Genomic DNA, 17,689 nt, shown 5'->3' with positions numbered 1-17,689 from the left:
AAAAAAAATTAAAGTGATATATCTGAATATTAATGTTCATTATAAAACTTTCTGCATCTACCTTGCTTCCATGAGGACTTCTGAAATTGAATCTTTAAGACAAAACTTCAAAAATGTTAATGAATCACTTGAAAGATGTCTTTTGAAAAAAAAAAGCATACTACTTTCTTCTTCTGTTAATACCAGGGCTCATATATATTTTGGAAAAACTGTGGGACCAGTTTGTGGAGAAGCAGGTCAAGTTGCCACCTACAATATCAGCACCCCATAATGGAGGGACCGTTCTTTCAGGCTAGAACCCTAATGATGCACCTGGGAAACAACTGGAAGACAGCCCAAGTACTGAGACCCTCCCACTCACATGGGATCCCCAGATAGAGTTCTGGGCTCCTGGCTTCTGACTAGCCCACCCAGACCACTGTAGCCACTGGGGGAACAAACCAGCAGATAGAAAAATGTTTTTCTCTGTCTCTTCCTCCCTCCTCGTCACTCTCTCCTTGCCATTCTGCAGTTAATATTTTTATGTAACTCCAAATGTAACAATAAAAGATGAATTAAACCTGAATGCGTTAATTCTGAAACTCTAAACTTAACCACTACCCAGGTCCAATTACAAGCAGGAATGAAAAAAAAAACCATGAAGCATGATAAATGCCGGAACTGTCACATACTGAACACACACAATCAGCTCTGCAGGGCGCGGTACAGACTTCTGGCTGCTCACCAAACTGGCTGGCGCAGGGAAACAACTCCGAGAGCCCTGTGTAGCTCAGCATGACTGGGCAACCTAGAGCCCTCAGCAGAATTCAGCCGACGGATATGTGCCACTTCCAGGCTTCCAAAGCAGGCCTGTACCTTCCCCTGCCAGCTTTCCCCTTCCTGCAAGCTGCAACGCAGAGGCGCCTACTATCAGCCTGGTCTCGGTGCTGAAGGCAAGGACCTAGGAGACAGCAGCACTGCCAAAGAGTGAAGAGCTGAGTCCCTGAAGGCCTCCGTGGAGCACAGGCACATCTGACCATTAGGGCTGTGAAATCAAAGCACGCGCTCTGGACTGTTGTCACAGTCAGTGCTACCACAGGGTCTTTCTGGCATGGAGCTGATCTCAGCTTGGATTCAGACAAAACCTGCAGTCAGCAGTGTCGCCACCGTAACCAGGACCTAATGCTCACAGCAGTGCTCCAATGCTTGGGAAGCAGATGGTGATTCAAATTAGTTGAGACTAGAAAAATGCAGAGTTATCTTGCTACTCGAGATGGTTGGAAGAGCTTACCAGCTCTGATAAGCTGAAAGATACGCCATGAGAGTCTGAAGTCTTTCTGGCCAAGCAATAGAAAAGTGCCCACATGTGAGCATGTCCTTAGCATTCAGTAAAGGATAAGCTCGGGTTGGGGTTAGCGAGCCCTGAACAGAGAGAGGGGTGGAGAGAGAAGCCAGGAATCTGGGACCTTGCAGGTATGATGAGGCCAACTGCTGCCTGCAGCAAACTGTGGGAGAGAAACTTTTTGCTCACAGTTTGTCTCACAAACCTTCCCCCAAAAGGGGCCTGGCATGGTGGCCTAGTGGCTAAAGTCCTCGCCTTGCATGCGCCTTGCATATGCATCCCACATGAGCGCTGGCTCTAATCCCGGCAGCCCCACTTCCCTTCCAGTTCCCTACTGGCAGCCTGGGAAAGCAGTCGAGGACAGCCCAATGTCTTGGGACCCTGCACCCACGTGGGAGACCTGGCAGAAGATGCTCCAGGATCCTGGCTTTGGATCAGCTCAGTTCCAGCCATTGCAGCCACTTGGGGAATGAATCAACAGATGGAAAATCTTCTTCTCTGTCTCTCCCTCCTCTATGTATATCTGACTTTCCAACAAACAAATAAATAAACAAATTTTGGGGGAAAAAATTCCCACAAGGAACAAGATCCAGTCAAACCTTCCCACTAGGAAAAAGAGAAGATCCAGTCCTGGAATAGAGATTAGTCAAGAACATTAAATTCCTAGTGAGGCCCAGTATCTCAGAAGTCTTGGAAGTACTGACTACGAAAATAAGGGCGAAATAAAGAAAGCTGAAGAACCACACATCTACAAAAGAACTTTAAAATGGTTTCTGGCATACTGAAGACTGCCAATAAACACACCAGAAATCCAGCAAGGCTGTGAGTGGCCAGAATTCTGCAAACTCAGACTCTCAGTCCCTTAAGTTGCCTGGAGATGCCAAGCTCAGTTATAGCCATGTGAAACAACAGCAATTTCACAAATGGCAGACAGGATCTCCATTCAAAACAAGAGCAGGAAGGTGCCAGTATCCAGAACGTGTCAAGAAACAGACCCCAGAACCCAAGCATGAAGTCTAGCCCTGTGTGAGGCAGAGAGGTGCTGACAGGGGACACTCACTTGTGGGGCTGTGTGTTTCCACTTCACCTATCCTGGGCTTGTTTTGTCACCACACACTGCGAGCAGCAGACAGCACCAGAATTTACAGATTGCTGTGCCATGGAGAGCTACATCAGCTAAAGACAGAGAACTGCACCCACCCAGTAATATTGGTAATTTGGTCCAGATGCAGGAATGGGATTGATTTGTGCATCTTTTCTCTTGGGAAGGGGAGGAGGGCTCTGTGTGTGGGAAGCAGTGGCTGCTACAGAAATAGCTGCAAGGCCAGAGGGTTGGAGAGATTGCAGCGAAAAAGGCAAATTTTCAGCAAACTGTTCCTTCTTCCATTGAGTAGTAACTGGGCCACGTCTCCTCACCTAGTGACTCAATTTCTGAGCCTCGTAACAGATAGGCACCATCAGTCAGCCGGGCTCTAAACAGTGGGTCTATGAGTACAGACTTGTAGGTACCTCCATGCATGGGTCTTAGAGCCTGGACACGTGCTCTGCAGCTGCCAGCTGGAGCACACAGCACACAACTCTGCTTCTACCAAGTCATGGACAGAGACCCCAGACAGAGGAGCAGTGAGGGCTAAGGATGGAGGGATGGAGGTCACACAGGACCTATGATACCATCCTATGTAACAAGAAAAGAGAAGAAAATTCACTGATACATTAAGCTATTGCAAGAGTATGGAATATTACCCCCCCCCCAAAAAAAAAGCTCCAAGAAGAAGATTAAGGTATAAAAATGTGGGGAAAAAAAATGTGAAGCAAGGCAAGGAGAATACATGTTCAGGGCATAGCATGCTAACCCACACATGAACACTTTCCTCAACTGTGGGAGGTTATACTTGAGGAGTCAGTAAGAGCTCATGCTATGGGACCTTCCAGAAACACTTAAATATTTTTTTTATTTGAAGTATCTTCTTAAGTAAGTGACACCTAAACAATAATGAAGACAAAAGCCAAATAAATACCTAATAAAATCTGTGAAATCATTGGTATAAATATTTTCTTAAACAGAGCACATTATGGTGGATATAATATTCAACACTAACAACCCTATACGAAAATAGCACTACTATTTTTAAGACGTTAATAAATGACAGCCAATATTGATGGTTTAATTTGTGCTTACTCCAGTAGTATTATTAGTTTCATTTTCTAGAGGAGAAAATAAGAGTATGATTAGGAATATTATGACATGTCTTCCTACTTCTCATATCTCCTATAATTCTTGACCATATACAAGTAGACATAAACACACACACACACACACACACACACACACACACACACACACATACACAAATACCGAGGCACAGGAGTACTCGATGCTCTGTGTTAGCAAAATCATAGTTTATTCGCCCGTGTGCTTTCAAGATTCAACAAAATGGCCTGTAAAAACTGCCTTACTGAAGGAGGCACAGTCTTATAAACTTTAAATCGGAACATGTGAGTAGTTTTCAACATTAGTTCCTCATGAATTACATGAACATAAACATATTTAGAACTTAGATATTCACTCAATGCCTAGATATTTTGACAAGCATGCGTCAAACAAAAGCTTCTGTGCCAGCATTGTGGCACAGCGGGTAAAAGCCGTGTCTGCAATTCCAGCATCCCATGTGGGTACTGGTTTGTGTCCAGGCTGCTCCACTTATGACCCAACTTCCTGATAATGGCCTGGGAAGACCAGGAAGACAGCCCGGATGCCTGGGGTCCTGCAACCACATGGCAGACCCAGAAGCTGCAGACTCCTGGCTTTGGCCTGGCTCAACCCCAGCCACTGCAGCTATGTAGGGAGTGAACCAGAGAATGCAGTGTCTCCCTCTGTCTCCTTCCCTCTTAACTCTTTCAAATAACAATATAAATCTTTAAAAGAAACAATAGAGGCCCAGCATGGTAGCCTAGTGGCTAAGTCCTTGCCTTGCAAGGATCCCAGTTTGTATCCCAGCTGCTCCACTTCCCACCTAGCTCCCTGCTTGTGGCCTGGGAAAGCACTCGAGGTCGGCCCAAAGCCTTGGGACCCTGCGCCTGGATGGCAGACCTGGAAGAAGCTCCCAGCTCCTGGCTCCTGATCAGCTCAGCTTTGGTCATTGTGGCCACTTGGGGGTGAACCAGCACATAGATCTTTCTCTCTGTAAAATCTGACTTTCCAATAAAAATAAATCTCTTTAAAAATAATAGTCATAATAATTTTACCTGCATCATGAAGCGCAGTTCTTCCCTGCAGGTCAACGTGTTCAGTGGGACAATTGTACTGTGGAAAAACACAAAATTGCTCATCTAGAGAAGTTTAAATTTAAACCTTAATAGGCACACTCAAATGACAAGCTATTCATCTTAAAAAACAACTGATTGTTTTTAGGCAATCCAGGAACAATTCTGACAAGAAACACAAAACACATTATATAACTATAAATGTAATAGTGTTTTTACCAAACAGGAAACATATGGTACATTATAATAGCATGAACTACATAAAATGTTATTGTTTCAACTTTTTTTTTTCTAGAAAAATTCAAAACAAAATACTGAATTGGAAAAACACATGCTTCTGCTGTGAAACTTAATGACAAATATGTAACTGGACTCTGAAAGCTTATTTCAGCCAAAGAGTTCATCCAACTCTTTTAAGTCTGATTAGCGGCACAGGTGTCTGGATGCCCCAGCCACGTGGCTGTGGCTGGGGGAACCCATGTTGGCTTCTTGTTGATGATCCTGGCTCCCTGTCCACCGCTGCTGGGCGGGTGGAGGGCATGTGGGCTGCCAATCAGTGCCGGGATTTGTTAGCTGGTCATCCAATAGGGGAATTGGGACTATGGAATTACTGCCTACTGGACATCCATGGATAAGGCCACTATATGCATAGGTGAGGAATGAATGCTGAGGCACACTCAACGACAAGACCACTGTACTGGCAGATAAAAGAAGGGACTGAGACCTGGTTGTTTGGAGGGGAGAGACATGAAGATCTTTATGGGTCAGACTGATGCACCAGCCCACATGGGAGTCCTGGGTTGGGCTTGTTAGCACGGAACATGGTTGACCACCACATGCCAGTGCACACGCAGGCTATGACTGGGGGCCTGTCTAGCAGGCCTAGATCCCAGTACCTGACAGTGAAGTGTCAGATCAGGGGATGGGTCACATTAGACTAGGCCATGAAACCAACTAGCATGCAAGAGAACCAGACCCAGGGGTGGATTCTGTGGGGGATATGTGGGCCTAACCCTATGAAACTAGAAGTCCCACTGGTTAGCCTGAGAGTTAGGATGGTGATGGACTGAGTTAGGTGTGACCATGGAACTCACAGACGCTCACCAATGCCGGGGCTGGGAGCAAGCAGGACAGGTCCTAGCGGCAGCACCCACATGAGCACCCTAAAACAGAGTGTGGGGTGAGCGAGGTTGCACCAGCTCATACAACGGCTGGGACATATGGGACAGGCCATGCCATATAAGGGCCAAGTACCTGCTGGTACACGTGAGATCTGGGTCTGGGAGTGGCGTGAGTAGGGGAACCTGGGAACCTCCCCTAATGGGGCATAGCTCCTGCTGATGAGCACATGGTCCAGGCCTGGATGCTGGGCAGGGTAGCTCCATCTGTCGGCAAGTGTGTGAGCTGGTTCTGGAAGGTGGTGGACCAGGCAGAGCCAAGCCAACCATAGCTCACTGGCAAGAACAGAAAACAGGATGGAGTGCAGGTCATCCTGGGCTAGGTTGCCACAGCTGCTGGTCTGCATGAACTAGAAATGAGAGCAGACTGAGCAGGGCCAAGTTGTAGCACCTGCCAGCGACAGTTATGCCTGGGGGCCAGCTGGGCTGGGCCAGGCCAGGCTACAGCGTCCGCAGCAAAGGCCACTACAGGGAAGAAACTATGCCAAGCTAGGTCAGAGCACCACTGACACATGTGAGATCTGTTGCTGGGATCAGGCCTGGTTGGGGAACTAAGGGAACGCCATGGCTGGGTTGTGGGTCCCAATGGTGAGTGCAGGGGATGGAGTGGGTTTGCGGTCTGGTCTGGACATGGCTGCAGTGTCCCTCAGCATGGGTGTGGGCTTGGTCTGGGGCATGCAAGACTAGGTTAGACTCCAGCACCCACTGGTGCTTGTAAGAATCAGGGTGAAATGGGCTGGGCATGGTCTCCATCCCGCTGAGCCATGTGTGAGCTGTGTCTGAATGTGCACCAGGCTTGGCTGGGCTTTAGCACCCAGCAGTTAAGAACTGGACTGGATGATGGCTGGTCAGGAAAGACCACTGTTCTGGCTAGGACAGGAGGTAGATTAAGTAGGGATGGCCCATGAACCTACGGGTGGGCATGAGATCTACCACTGGGAGAGGTTCTGATGAAGAAGTTTGGCGAATTCTTCTGTTAGTACACAGTCCCTGCAGGTAAGTGCAAGAACCAGGAAGGGAAGCAGCCCAGACCAGGTCAGGTTACAGAACCCACAGGCTTGCCTTTGGCTCAGGTCTAGGGCAAGCCAGGCTGGGTCAGTTCATAGCATCTGCTGGTAAAGCTGACAGCCAGAATGGTATGGGTCATCATGCCTGGTCAGGTCATGATGACCTGCAAGTTCACATTAGGGCCAGAACTGGGGGCTCACTGGGCTAGCTAGGCTGTAGTCCCCACCAGTGTGAGCTGGAACTGGGGGTGGGCTGGGCCGAGTCAGGCTATAGCACCCACTGGCAAATACCAAGGTGAGGCGCTCCATGCCAGACTGGGTCACAGCACCCAACCAGCACACATAGACCGAGGGGAGAACAGGCAAACCCGGTAGGGGGCTGTAGGGAGCTCCCCTGCTGGGCCACTATTCCCACTGATGAGTGTGAGAGCTGGGATTGGGGACACACTGGGTAGGGCTACAACACTTTTTGGCTTGCATTTAAGCTGGATCAGAGACAAGTCAGGCTAGGTGGACTGCACCTACTGGTACATGCATTAGCCAGAGTGGGTGAGGGTTGGTTGGGCTTTGCCGCAGCATCAGCTAGCAGATGCTGGCTGAGGTGTAAAACTCTATCAAGCTAAAGTGCAGAACCACTAGGCTACAACTCCCACTGGTTTGCCTAAGTGCCAAGTGTGCAATGGGCAGGATCGGGTTGGACTGCAACACCCATTAGTTTGAACAGAAGATAGGGCTAGAGACAACTGACCCAGCAATTGCAACTGACATTGTGCACATAGGCCGATTTGGGCAGCAGACTGTACTGGACCCTGTATGGGCATGCATGCACACACAAGAATTAGGTCTGGGATCACTTCAGATGAAGTTTCTTTGGCAATCCCTCCAACTGAACTGCTGGTTTCAGAATTCCAATCATGGAGGAAATTGCAGGTTCCACGGTCTGACTGTGGAATGTATCTCTCAGAGCTGGGCCTCCTCAATGGCTTAGATAGAGCAGTGGGCAGCATTTCCAGGTGCACATGGAGGATATGGCAGACCATAGGAACCTGCAGAGGACACCTTGTACCACAACAGGACGGAGGACAGAACAAATCAATCATATGTCCCAACCGAGTATTGGCAGTGAAAATCTGGGCAAACAGAGATTCTAAGGTGGACTATGTCAGCAGTGGATTCTGGAGAGATTTCATCGTGATTGGAGTGGTAGGAGCAGCCCTGATTCAGAACTGCTGAACTATCAAAACCATCTGAACAGGACCCTCGGAGCATGCCCCACATAAGGGACCCTAGGATGGTTGGGAGGGTAGGTATGACTTCTCCCCCTATTTCTCCCCTCCCCCCACATACAGGAAGGAAAAAAGAGAACGTGAAAATAAGGTCTCACTGAGCTTCCTCTAGCTTTGACCCTTCATACCCTAATCAAATACATCAAAATTATCAAAAATAACATTTGTACAATTAAAAGACAAAACAAAAATTCTATACACTGCTGTACTGTTAAAATTTTACAATAAAAATGCATATTTGTGGTGAGAAATTCATCATAAAAGAGAAATAGAATTCATAAAATAAAAAAAGTTTATAGAATTCTGAATATTTAACTACTGTTGGTAATTTGATGTAGTCCGATCTAACTGTGTTTTACAGGATCACAGAGATCTGCACTGTATCACTTTACCTTCAGTCATTTTCTAGACAAGAAGAGATTCCAATCTCTAGCAAATGTCAACAGGAAGGCCAAGTCTTTGTTATTTGTTTTTAATACACTGAGTTATGCAATTCACTTCCTCAGAGTTCTTGTTCTTTACCGTTCACATTCCTTCACACACGATGGAAAAAAAATATTATGTCAGCTAACAGCCAAAGTTAGCCAGGCATTTGCTTTGATATCAAATCACAAAGATACATCGGTGATTTAGTCAACAAAGAAACAGCATCAACCGCTTGTACTACCTGGAGGAGCTTCTGCAGGCATAACACATGGCCATACTTAGCAGCCAGGTGAAGGGCATTTCTCCCTAGAAAATAAGTAAAAAATACCTGTGAAGCATTATTAGCATTACATGATTTTTCATGAAGATATACTTTTTTTTTTCTCAAAATTAGTTCACAGGACACTTCATTTGTCAGCAGGCTTACAGTTTGCTAAGATGACTTAACCTGCTTTGACGGTTTTGTGTCAGATACTGTGCACACCAAAGCAGTGAGTATGACTAGAACATTAACCATGCAAATCCACACAGAGCAGGAACCTGTCTGGTCCACACTGCGTCCGTGGAGAAAGGAGCACGCAGGTAAACACTGGAACAGGCAGCAGGGGGCGGGAGGAACAGGAGCACGGGGAAAGAAAAGGGAAGAAATACCTCCATGACACAGAGCATCATCAGAAAGAAAAAAAGAAGAAGAAGAAAAAGGCAGCATGGATGCCAGAGATTTAAAAAAACAAACAAACAAAAGTGTAAAGTCACAGAAAGGACATTCTGCAAGAATTCTGCTTCTGTTAAACCTTCAAGTTCACAATGAAATTCTGTCTTGGCAAGTCAAATAATTTGTCCAAAACAATGTGTTCTAAAATACGTAACTTCAAGGAAATACCGCAACGGGTAAAGAGCAGAGATTAGCAAGTAGTCTGAAATGTTTACTCTGTGCACTGGCAAAGCAATCTCATATGAAATAATTCTCTATCCAGACACATCTGAAAACATCTGTTATTTTTGGACACCTATCATCACTCTGAATGGTGAAAGAGTTCCACCAGATTATGCTGCCTTTCAGTTTTCCATGATCTTTCTATTCCTCTAACCTCACAAATTTCTTAAAACATAACTTGTTTTCATTAATACATCCTTCTGCCAGAAAGGAAGTAACATACATTCTGTTTATCCCAGATAGAGTAGTAAGGTGGCTTTCGCCTGTCAGTTTTACATGAGCTCACATAAATGGGTAAGTTTTCCTAAGCCTGATCACCTCTACACTAACACTACCCAGCTGGAGACAGAACCCATTCAACCACAACTGAACATCCTCCAGCGATGAGAAAATGAGGCGTGATCACTTCAGATTTCCAAGTCCTACTGACCAAGGGTAAATATCTAAGAAACATGTTACATTTTGAAGGTGACCAAAAGCAGTGCCATTAAAGGTGAAGTAACAAAGGTACAGAGTGGGCACTGCGGGGGATGGCAGTGGCGACTCCTCTGGTGGTGAGCAAAGTGGTACAGAGCTTGGTTACACAAAAATGTCAGGTCAGGGCTAAGAAAAGGCCCAAGTCAGACACTGGAAATGGGCACCAAAACAGCGGGGAGATCTGAGATTTAAGATCTGAGATCTTCATACCCACGAGTATGAAGCACTAGAAAATAAGTAAAGGAAAGAAGAGCATGTCCAGTAAGATCTGGGCCACAAACGCCTCTAAACTACACAAACTTTAAATCTAGTCACTTAAAAGACACTTTTCAGAAAATATCTTTTAGTATAAAATCTTTTAATGTAGCAAATGGTTGTTCTGGATTGCATTAACCTTGTTAGAAATTGAGAAAAGGTTCCTGCCCTCAAGAAAGAACGACTCAAGTGACAAACGTAATACAACAAATCAAATTAAAATGTAGCTGAGTTGCAGCATAAGCAAAAGATGGGGAGCAGTAAGCAGGGTGCCTGGGACACAGCCTAGGGAAAGAGCCACTGAGCTTCACCTGCCTTTAACGGGGTGGGCAGCAGTCACTGCAGTGGTCACCTGGTAGAGAGGCCCAGCGCAGACAAGAAAACAAAAAAGGACAAGAAAACAAGAAAAGCAATCTCCTTGACCCAAAATCATCACAATAAATAAATGGTCTTCAGTGTTCTGATGAGATACGCCTAGCCCAACGGGGCTGGTGTTGTGGTATTGTGGGTTAAGTAGCCTCCTATGATGCCAAAGTACTGGTTCTGGTCCCAGCTACTCTGATTCCAACCAAACTTCCTGCTGATGTGTCTAGAAACACAGTATTTGGGCGTCTACCACCAATGTGGGAGACAAGAACATAGATCATGGCTCCTGGTTTCGGCCATTACAATCAGTTGGAGAATGAATCAAACGAAGAAAAAGAGCTTTCTTGGTGTCTCTCTCTCTCACACGTTCCAGTCACCCCTTCACAATGCCTTTCAAATAAATGAAACTGTTGGGGGGCTAGAGCAGCAACACTGAAGCAAGGTCACTGCCTCCACCCTGTGGCACCGACACCCATATGGGCACCAGTTTGTGTCCCAGCTGCTCCACTTCTGATCCAAGTCTCTGCTGGATGATGCCCCAAGTCCTTGGGATCTGCAACCACATGGGAGACCCCAAAGAGGCATCTGACTCTCAGCTTCTGATCAGCTGAGCTCTGGCCATTGCAGCCATTTGGGAAGTGAATGAGCAGATGGCAGACCTTCTCTATCTCTCCTTTCTCTGCAACATCTGCCTTGCAGATAAAAATCAACAAAACTTTTAAAAAGCTATTTTTTTAAAATGACCAAACAGAATAGGTTCTTTGTTGGAACAAAAAGGTCAAGAACACAGAGCTCAACTTACCTACCCACTGCAGCGCCTCGAGCAGGCTTCCTAACAGTTCAGCTCCTCACATCCTCATGATGCCAATGTGAAAAAAAGGAGTTAATAACATGCAAAGCCAAGCAGAGTGGGTACCTAAGTGTCACACAAACACCATCTGCTCTTGTGGTTGCTACTTGAGGCAATTAGTTCTCTATGACAAGACACCTACAACTGAATGACTGCAAAGTGAGGGGGTGTGAATTCAAACGAAACAACCCTAACAGGTCTTCAGAAAATGAGACTTCAGGATGTTGGTGTCCTCCTTGGTGGCTGGCTGTGGAGACCACACCTACCTGCAGTGTCACTGGTCGTGATATCAATTCCATGTATCAGGATGGCATTCAAGCACTCGAGATTCCCCTTTGAGGCCACAACATGGAAGCTGAGAGAAAGAAAGTATTTGGTATGTCACAGAAACTACCAAATGGCAATTTGAATGTGACATTAATCCCACTGCTTCTTCAACACACGCACATAATTTTAAATATTACATTACAATAGGTTGAGAATCACTAATTCAAAATTAAAAACCCAAAAAGGGGCTGGTGCAATGGCTCAATGGCTACATCCTCACCTTACAAGCACCAGGATCCCATTGGGGTGCTGGTTCATGTTCCAGCCGTTCCATTACCCATCCAACTCCCTGCCTGTGGCCTGGGAAGGCAAGAGACAATGGCCCAAACCTTAGGACCCTAAACCCACGTGGGAGACCTGGAAGAAGCTCCAGGCTCCAGGCTTCAGATCGGCTCAGCTCCAGCCATTGCAGCAGCCACCTGGGGAGCAAATCAGCAGATGAAAGATCTTTCTCTGGCTATCCTTCTCTCCACAAATCTAATCTGCCTTTCCAATAAAAATAAATAAATCTTTTTTTAAATGTGGGAATTTTATATTAAGCATCCCCAGTCTACACATACGAGGGGTTGGGGGGAAGTATCCCATTTACTTTCAAGGCAAACATTTTCCAAAACACTTAGCAACAGCGAAGGATGCCCTGAGTACTTAAGCCTCTGCCACCCATGTGAGAAACCTGGCTGGAGTTCCAGGTTCTTGGCTTCAGCCTAACCCAGCCCTCACCGTTGCACCCATGTGAGTGACCCAGTGACCTAGCAGATAGATGGAAGATCTCTGTCTCCCTCTTTTCTCTGAAAGTCTGCCTGTAAGATAAACAAATTTTTTAAAAAGAAAGAAGCAAATGTTAAACCAACAAGTGCTGAAGATACCAGTTAGCAAAACACCCCATTATTCCTTTGGCATCTAGGAATTCAGAAATCAACAAACCTTTACAGAAATATTTTGTGTCCAGTTACACCTGTCCTTGACTACTCTACCACATCTGAACCGTGAGGACAAGCCCAGGAAGAGTTGCTAGTAAAGAACGATGGCTCAGGGTAATGCAGAGCTGAGGTCCTGAGCCAGGACGGTGACAGCTCTGCAGAAGACCAAGGACGGCGGGTGCTCTACAAGGCTCCTGGTATGGACACTGCACACAGCGCTCTCCAGGGACAGCATCCCTGGCACCGCTGTGTCACAACACTCCCCTCAACCGCTAGGGCTCCCAGTCCCTCCATTCCTGCCTCTTTCATTCTGTACAGAGCTGAATACTTCATGATATATAAATAAATTCAGCATCCCCCTATAGTTAATCAATCTCTTCTGTCTCAAATGGTAACTGAATAAGTACAGGAATTTGGGGTCATTTTTCTTTCTAGTATTTCCACACAACCAATAACGATGTTAGACAGATGGAAACTCTCAAACATTTGAATACCTACATGCTTAGAAACAAAACCTGATGACAGCCTGCAATCCATTTCCACATATTACTACACTCAGTCAAGTGATGTTATTAGTTTTACAATCAATATCCACATATACTGGGGACCAACAGCTAAGCAAAGCAAGACTGTATAATTGGGAGTTAGAGAGAAGAAATGTTTCTGGTAAATACAATGCACTGTTCTTCACAGTCAGTTAAATCCCAATCTAGAGAAATGTAAGTTGCTGTAAAGCTGCAAGGTAACATTTAGTCTCTGCAACAATGAAAAATGGAATTAGATTCCGTAATCCACACCAGAAGTTTTGAAAGAATGTCAATCCCCTTCAAAACAATGGAATTTGGTCTCAACAATCTTGAAGATCCCATTTTTAATTGTTTTCCTGTTTTAATATCTCTTTCTAGAGATGTGTTTTTATTTGAAAGGCAGAGTTAGAGAGAGAGAGAGATCTTCCACCTGCTGGCTCACTCCCCAGATGGCCGTAAATGCCAGAGCTGAGCGATGGAAAGCCAGCAGCCGATAGCTTCTTCTGGGTCTCCCAGGCGGGCGCAGAGGCCCAAGGACTTGGGACATCCTCTGCTACTTTCCCAGGCCATAAGCAGGGAGCTGGATAAGTAGAGCAGCCAGGAAACAAACCGGCACACATATGGGATGCTGGAATTGCAGACAGAAGCTTAGCCTACTAAGCCATAGCAAGCTCCCTGTTTGTTTTGACGTCTCAGCTCCCAAACATGAAGACTTTCAAAGTGGACGGACACAACACTGGTGACAAGTGAAGAAAGTACAAAAAATACAAAATACCTTATTAATGTTGATGGGCTATCAACAGAAGGAATCGTTAACATGTATGCAAAGAGTTATATATGTCTCTGAAAAACTGCTCTATAGAAGTAGACTTAGTAAAATGTTAAGCTGGTGATTATCAAAGCAAATTATAAGAATGTCATTGAAAAAACTTAAATAAATGCAAGGAAAGAGGCAGACGAGAGAAAAATATACTTATAAAAATGAATATATGAAATAATACACAAAACACAGAGGCTGTTAAAATGGATTATTTTTAAAATGTGACCCAATTACTGCTGGCTACAAAAATACAATTTGAATATGATGATAATAGAGATAAAAATAAATTTTGAATAAAGTTTTTATAAGGAGCCCAGCACAGTAACCCAGTGTCTAAAGTCCTCGCCATCTATGCACCAGGATTCCCGTATGAACTTCAGTTCATATCCCAGCTGTTCCACTTCCCTTCTAGCTCCCTGCTTGTGGCGTGGGAAGGCAGTGGAGAACTGCCCAAAGCCTTGGGACCCCGTACCCACGTGGGAGATCTGGAAAGGGCTAATGGCTTCAGATCAGCTCAGCTCCGACCATTGCAGTCGCTTGGAGAGTGAACCACCAGATGGAAGATCTTTTTTTATTTCAAGTTGTTAAAATGTTAGCAGTTGAATGATTTTGAGGGGGACACTGGAAGTCAGAGATAGCCTGTGTTAGACCTATACAAGAACCTTATCATTGGGAAAGCATAAACACTATGAAAGTAAATTCTAATGAAAACTAGAGCCTAACTCATTTGTGGTGTTGATTTTAGCATGATGGTATAGAATATATTCTTTGAATTTCCACTTAAAAAGAAGTTTAAAAGCTGTTTTCCTAGAATTATTGAAACAATTGTGATATAAAAGGTTTAGTGACAGCTGAGCTTAGTATTTGTTTTGACTGTTTACGTTGAATCAATGTAATGTGAAGGGGCCTCCTGGCATTTCAGATCAACTCTCTCGCTTACACATGATCTTGAAACCATTTATGCTGAGGAGAATCAAGAAAGATATGAAAAACAAGTTGTCTGATAAGGTAAGGAAAGAAACCTTTACTATGCACCAAGTTATGGTTCCAAGGGTGATAAAATCCTTGATGCATGGAAAAGGCCTGTAAATTTGATTGTGTCAAGGTCGGGCATTTGGTGCAAATGTAAGCTCTTGTTTGAAAAAAAACTTTTTTAAGAAAAAAAACAAGGGCCCGGAGTGATAGCATAGCTGCTAAAGTCCTCGCCTTGAACACACCAGGATCCCATGTGGGCGCTGGTTCTAGTCCCAGCAACTCCACTTCCCATCCAGCTCCCTGCTTGTGGCCTGGGAAAGCAGTCGAGGACGGCCCAAACCCTTGGGACCCTGCACCTGCATGGCAGACCTGGAAGAGGCTCTGGGCTCCTGGCTTTGGATTGGCTCAGCTACGGCCATTGCAGCCGCTTGGGGAGTGAATCGACGGACGGAAGATCTTCCTCTCTATCTCTCCTTCTCTCTGTATATTCACCTTTCCAATAAAAATAAATAAATCTTAAAAAAAAAATGAATAATTGGCCAAAAATAACTTAGTAAATATTCAAAGTATTCAAAAACACTGCAAATATGAATATGCAGAAATGAATGAGGTCTTAATGAAGGGTTTCAAAGAAGATCCTCTCCATCTTTTAACATCTTATCACGTCGGGAAAAGAAACAAAGGGAAAAAAATCACTAAAAGGTATTTGATGATCACTCTACTGTGAGTCCTACAAATACTTTAACATTAGCAAACAAAGGGGCAGACCTCAAAATACATAACACTGCTGTCCAATCACTACTTGATCAAACTGAAAAACATAAACTGCAAACTTTTCCAATTTCACTACTCTTAAAAACGTTTTAATTTATAGTCATGCCTTGTTATCTTTAAATATCTAAGCATTCCAAGGCAGTGACCCACAACATCAGACATTAGCCGTTCACTTCCTAATATTCATCTCTATATTTAGTATCTGGCTTCAGTTATAATATTCTGAAGAAACCCAGGCAAGTTTAAGAATGGGGATTTCAGGAAATGAGATTTTCACTTACAACTCTGGGCGATTTTACCTACCAGAGTTGGGAAGGTCTTCCAATAATCTTAATTTACCCTTAACCCAGCTGCTCCCCACTTCAACAGACAGAAAAATAATGAAGCCCTGGGGTGGGTGGAGGCAAGGTGGGCACATCGTGCCTCTTTAGATGTGCCTCCAGTGCTGCCACCTCCTCTCTACAGCGTCCACAGGGAAGAGGGAAGGCTGTAACTTACAGATCCCTGACGTTTCTTGAAATCTGACCACATTACACAAGGCCAGTAAACTTTCTCCCACTCTTTTATGGTACCACTTCAAAGATCAAGAATAGTAACATGAAAAGTCGACAGACAACAATGGGCTTGACCACACAGCCTGCACGGCCAGACTACCTGGCAGACCTAGGAACCCAGCAGGCCTGTGCGGGGACTGCAGGTGACACAGTGCGTGAACACAGCTCCCTAGATTTTTTTTTTAAAGGCTTATTTTATTTTTTATTGGAGAGTCAGATATACAGAGAGGAAGATCTTCCACCCGGTCTCCCACCCAGGTGTGGGGTCCTGAGGCTTTGGGCCGTCCTTGACTGCTTTCCAGGGCCACAATCAGGGACAGCTGCCAAGTCTTGGGTGTGCACATCTGGCTTCCATCACCTGCAGCACTCACACAGACCGGCCCTCCACCCCCACCCGGGCAGGCTTCCATCCTGCAGCACTTACGCAGATCGGCCCTCCACATCCAGTTTCGCAGGATTGACCCCCTTTCTTGCAAGGATCGCAGATACTTTTTCTACATCCCCTCTCTCTGCTGCCTTCATCAATCGGTCGTCGTATTTATTCCAGTCAGCTGTATGCTGCAGAAAGGAAGAGATAAGTCAACATGGCCCATGCTAGCTGTCGTGGTCCCTGACTCCCATTTTCTGATCTGGCTCTGACGGATGTCAATTATCTTCCATACGGGGGCATGTGTCCGTCCCATGACATCCCCAATTCTCCACTCCCCCACCACATACCTACGGAAGCACTATCTAAAGGGAGCTTCTAGAAGAAAATGCACAGAATTATACGTGGGCACACTCATACTAAACACAAGTCATTATGTGGAAAAAAAAAAAAAAAACCACCATTATGGAGCCCAGCGCAGTGGCCTAGTGGCTAAAAAGTCCTCACCTTGAACATGCCAGGATCCCATTTTGGCGCCAGTTCTAAGCCCGGCGGCCCTGCTTCCCATCCAGCTCCCTGCCTGTGGCCTGGGAAAGCAGTCGAGGACGGCCCAAAGCCTTGGGACCCTGCACCCGCATGAGAGACCCAGAAGAATCTCCTGGCTTTGGGCTCCAGCCATTGTGGCCACTTGGGGAGTGAACCATTGGAAGGAAGATCTTCCTCTCTGTTCCTCCTCCTCTCTGTATACTTGCCTTTCCAATAAAAACAAATACATCTTTAAAAAAAAAAAAAAAAAAAAGAAGATATTCAGGATATTTTCAAACCAAAAAGCTGAACCTTTACCGAATACACAGAAATTTCAGAAAACAGAACTAAAACATATACTGAAGATTTAAGCTTATATACCAACTTAGAACCAAAAAAAAAAGTGCACAAATTTTTCATTTTACTGAACTCAAACACTAAAATAAAAACTAAATTAAAAAAATTAAAAATTACAGCTTCCACTTACTTCTCACACACACTATTTTAATGGAACCTGACTCAAACACCTATAT

General features: G+C 45.0%; 1 protein-coding gene across 2 annotated transcripts in view; it reads right to left on the bottom strand.

The window, feature by feature from the left end:
- UACA (uveal autoantigen with coiled-coil domains and ankyrin repeats) overlaps positions 1-17,689 on the bottom strand; it is a 94,796-nt gene that overhangs the window by 33,553 nt on the left and 43,554 nt on the right. For both annotated transcript variants that reach the window (XM_040968950.1, XM_040968951.1), the window contains exons 2-5: positions 16,689-16,822; positions 11,634-11,722; positions 8,724-8,788; positions 4,568-4,625 (exon numbers count right to left, since the gene is read on the bottom strand). In XM_040968950.1, coding sequence (XP_040824884.1) covers positions 4,568-4,625; positions 8,724-8,788; positions 11,634-11,722; positions 16,689-16,822 — 346 coding nt within the window. The remainder of the gene's footprint in view (positions 1-4,567; positions 4,626-8,723; positions 8,789-11,633; positions 11,723-16,688; positions 16,823-17,689) is intronic.

Source organism: Ochotona curzoniae, unplaced genomic scaffold (genome assembly GCF_017591425.1).
Source record: "Ochotona curzoniae isolate NIBS_2020 unplaced genomic scaffold, NIBS_Ocur_1.0 scaffold_4701, whole genome shotgun sequence".
NCBI classification, from domain to species: Eukaryota; Metazoa; Chordata; class Mammalia; order Lagomorpha; family Ochotonidae; genus Ochotona; species Ochotona curzoniae.
Note: the sequence above shows the minus strand (reverse complement) of the source record. Positions and strands in the feature narration are given on the sequence as shown.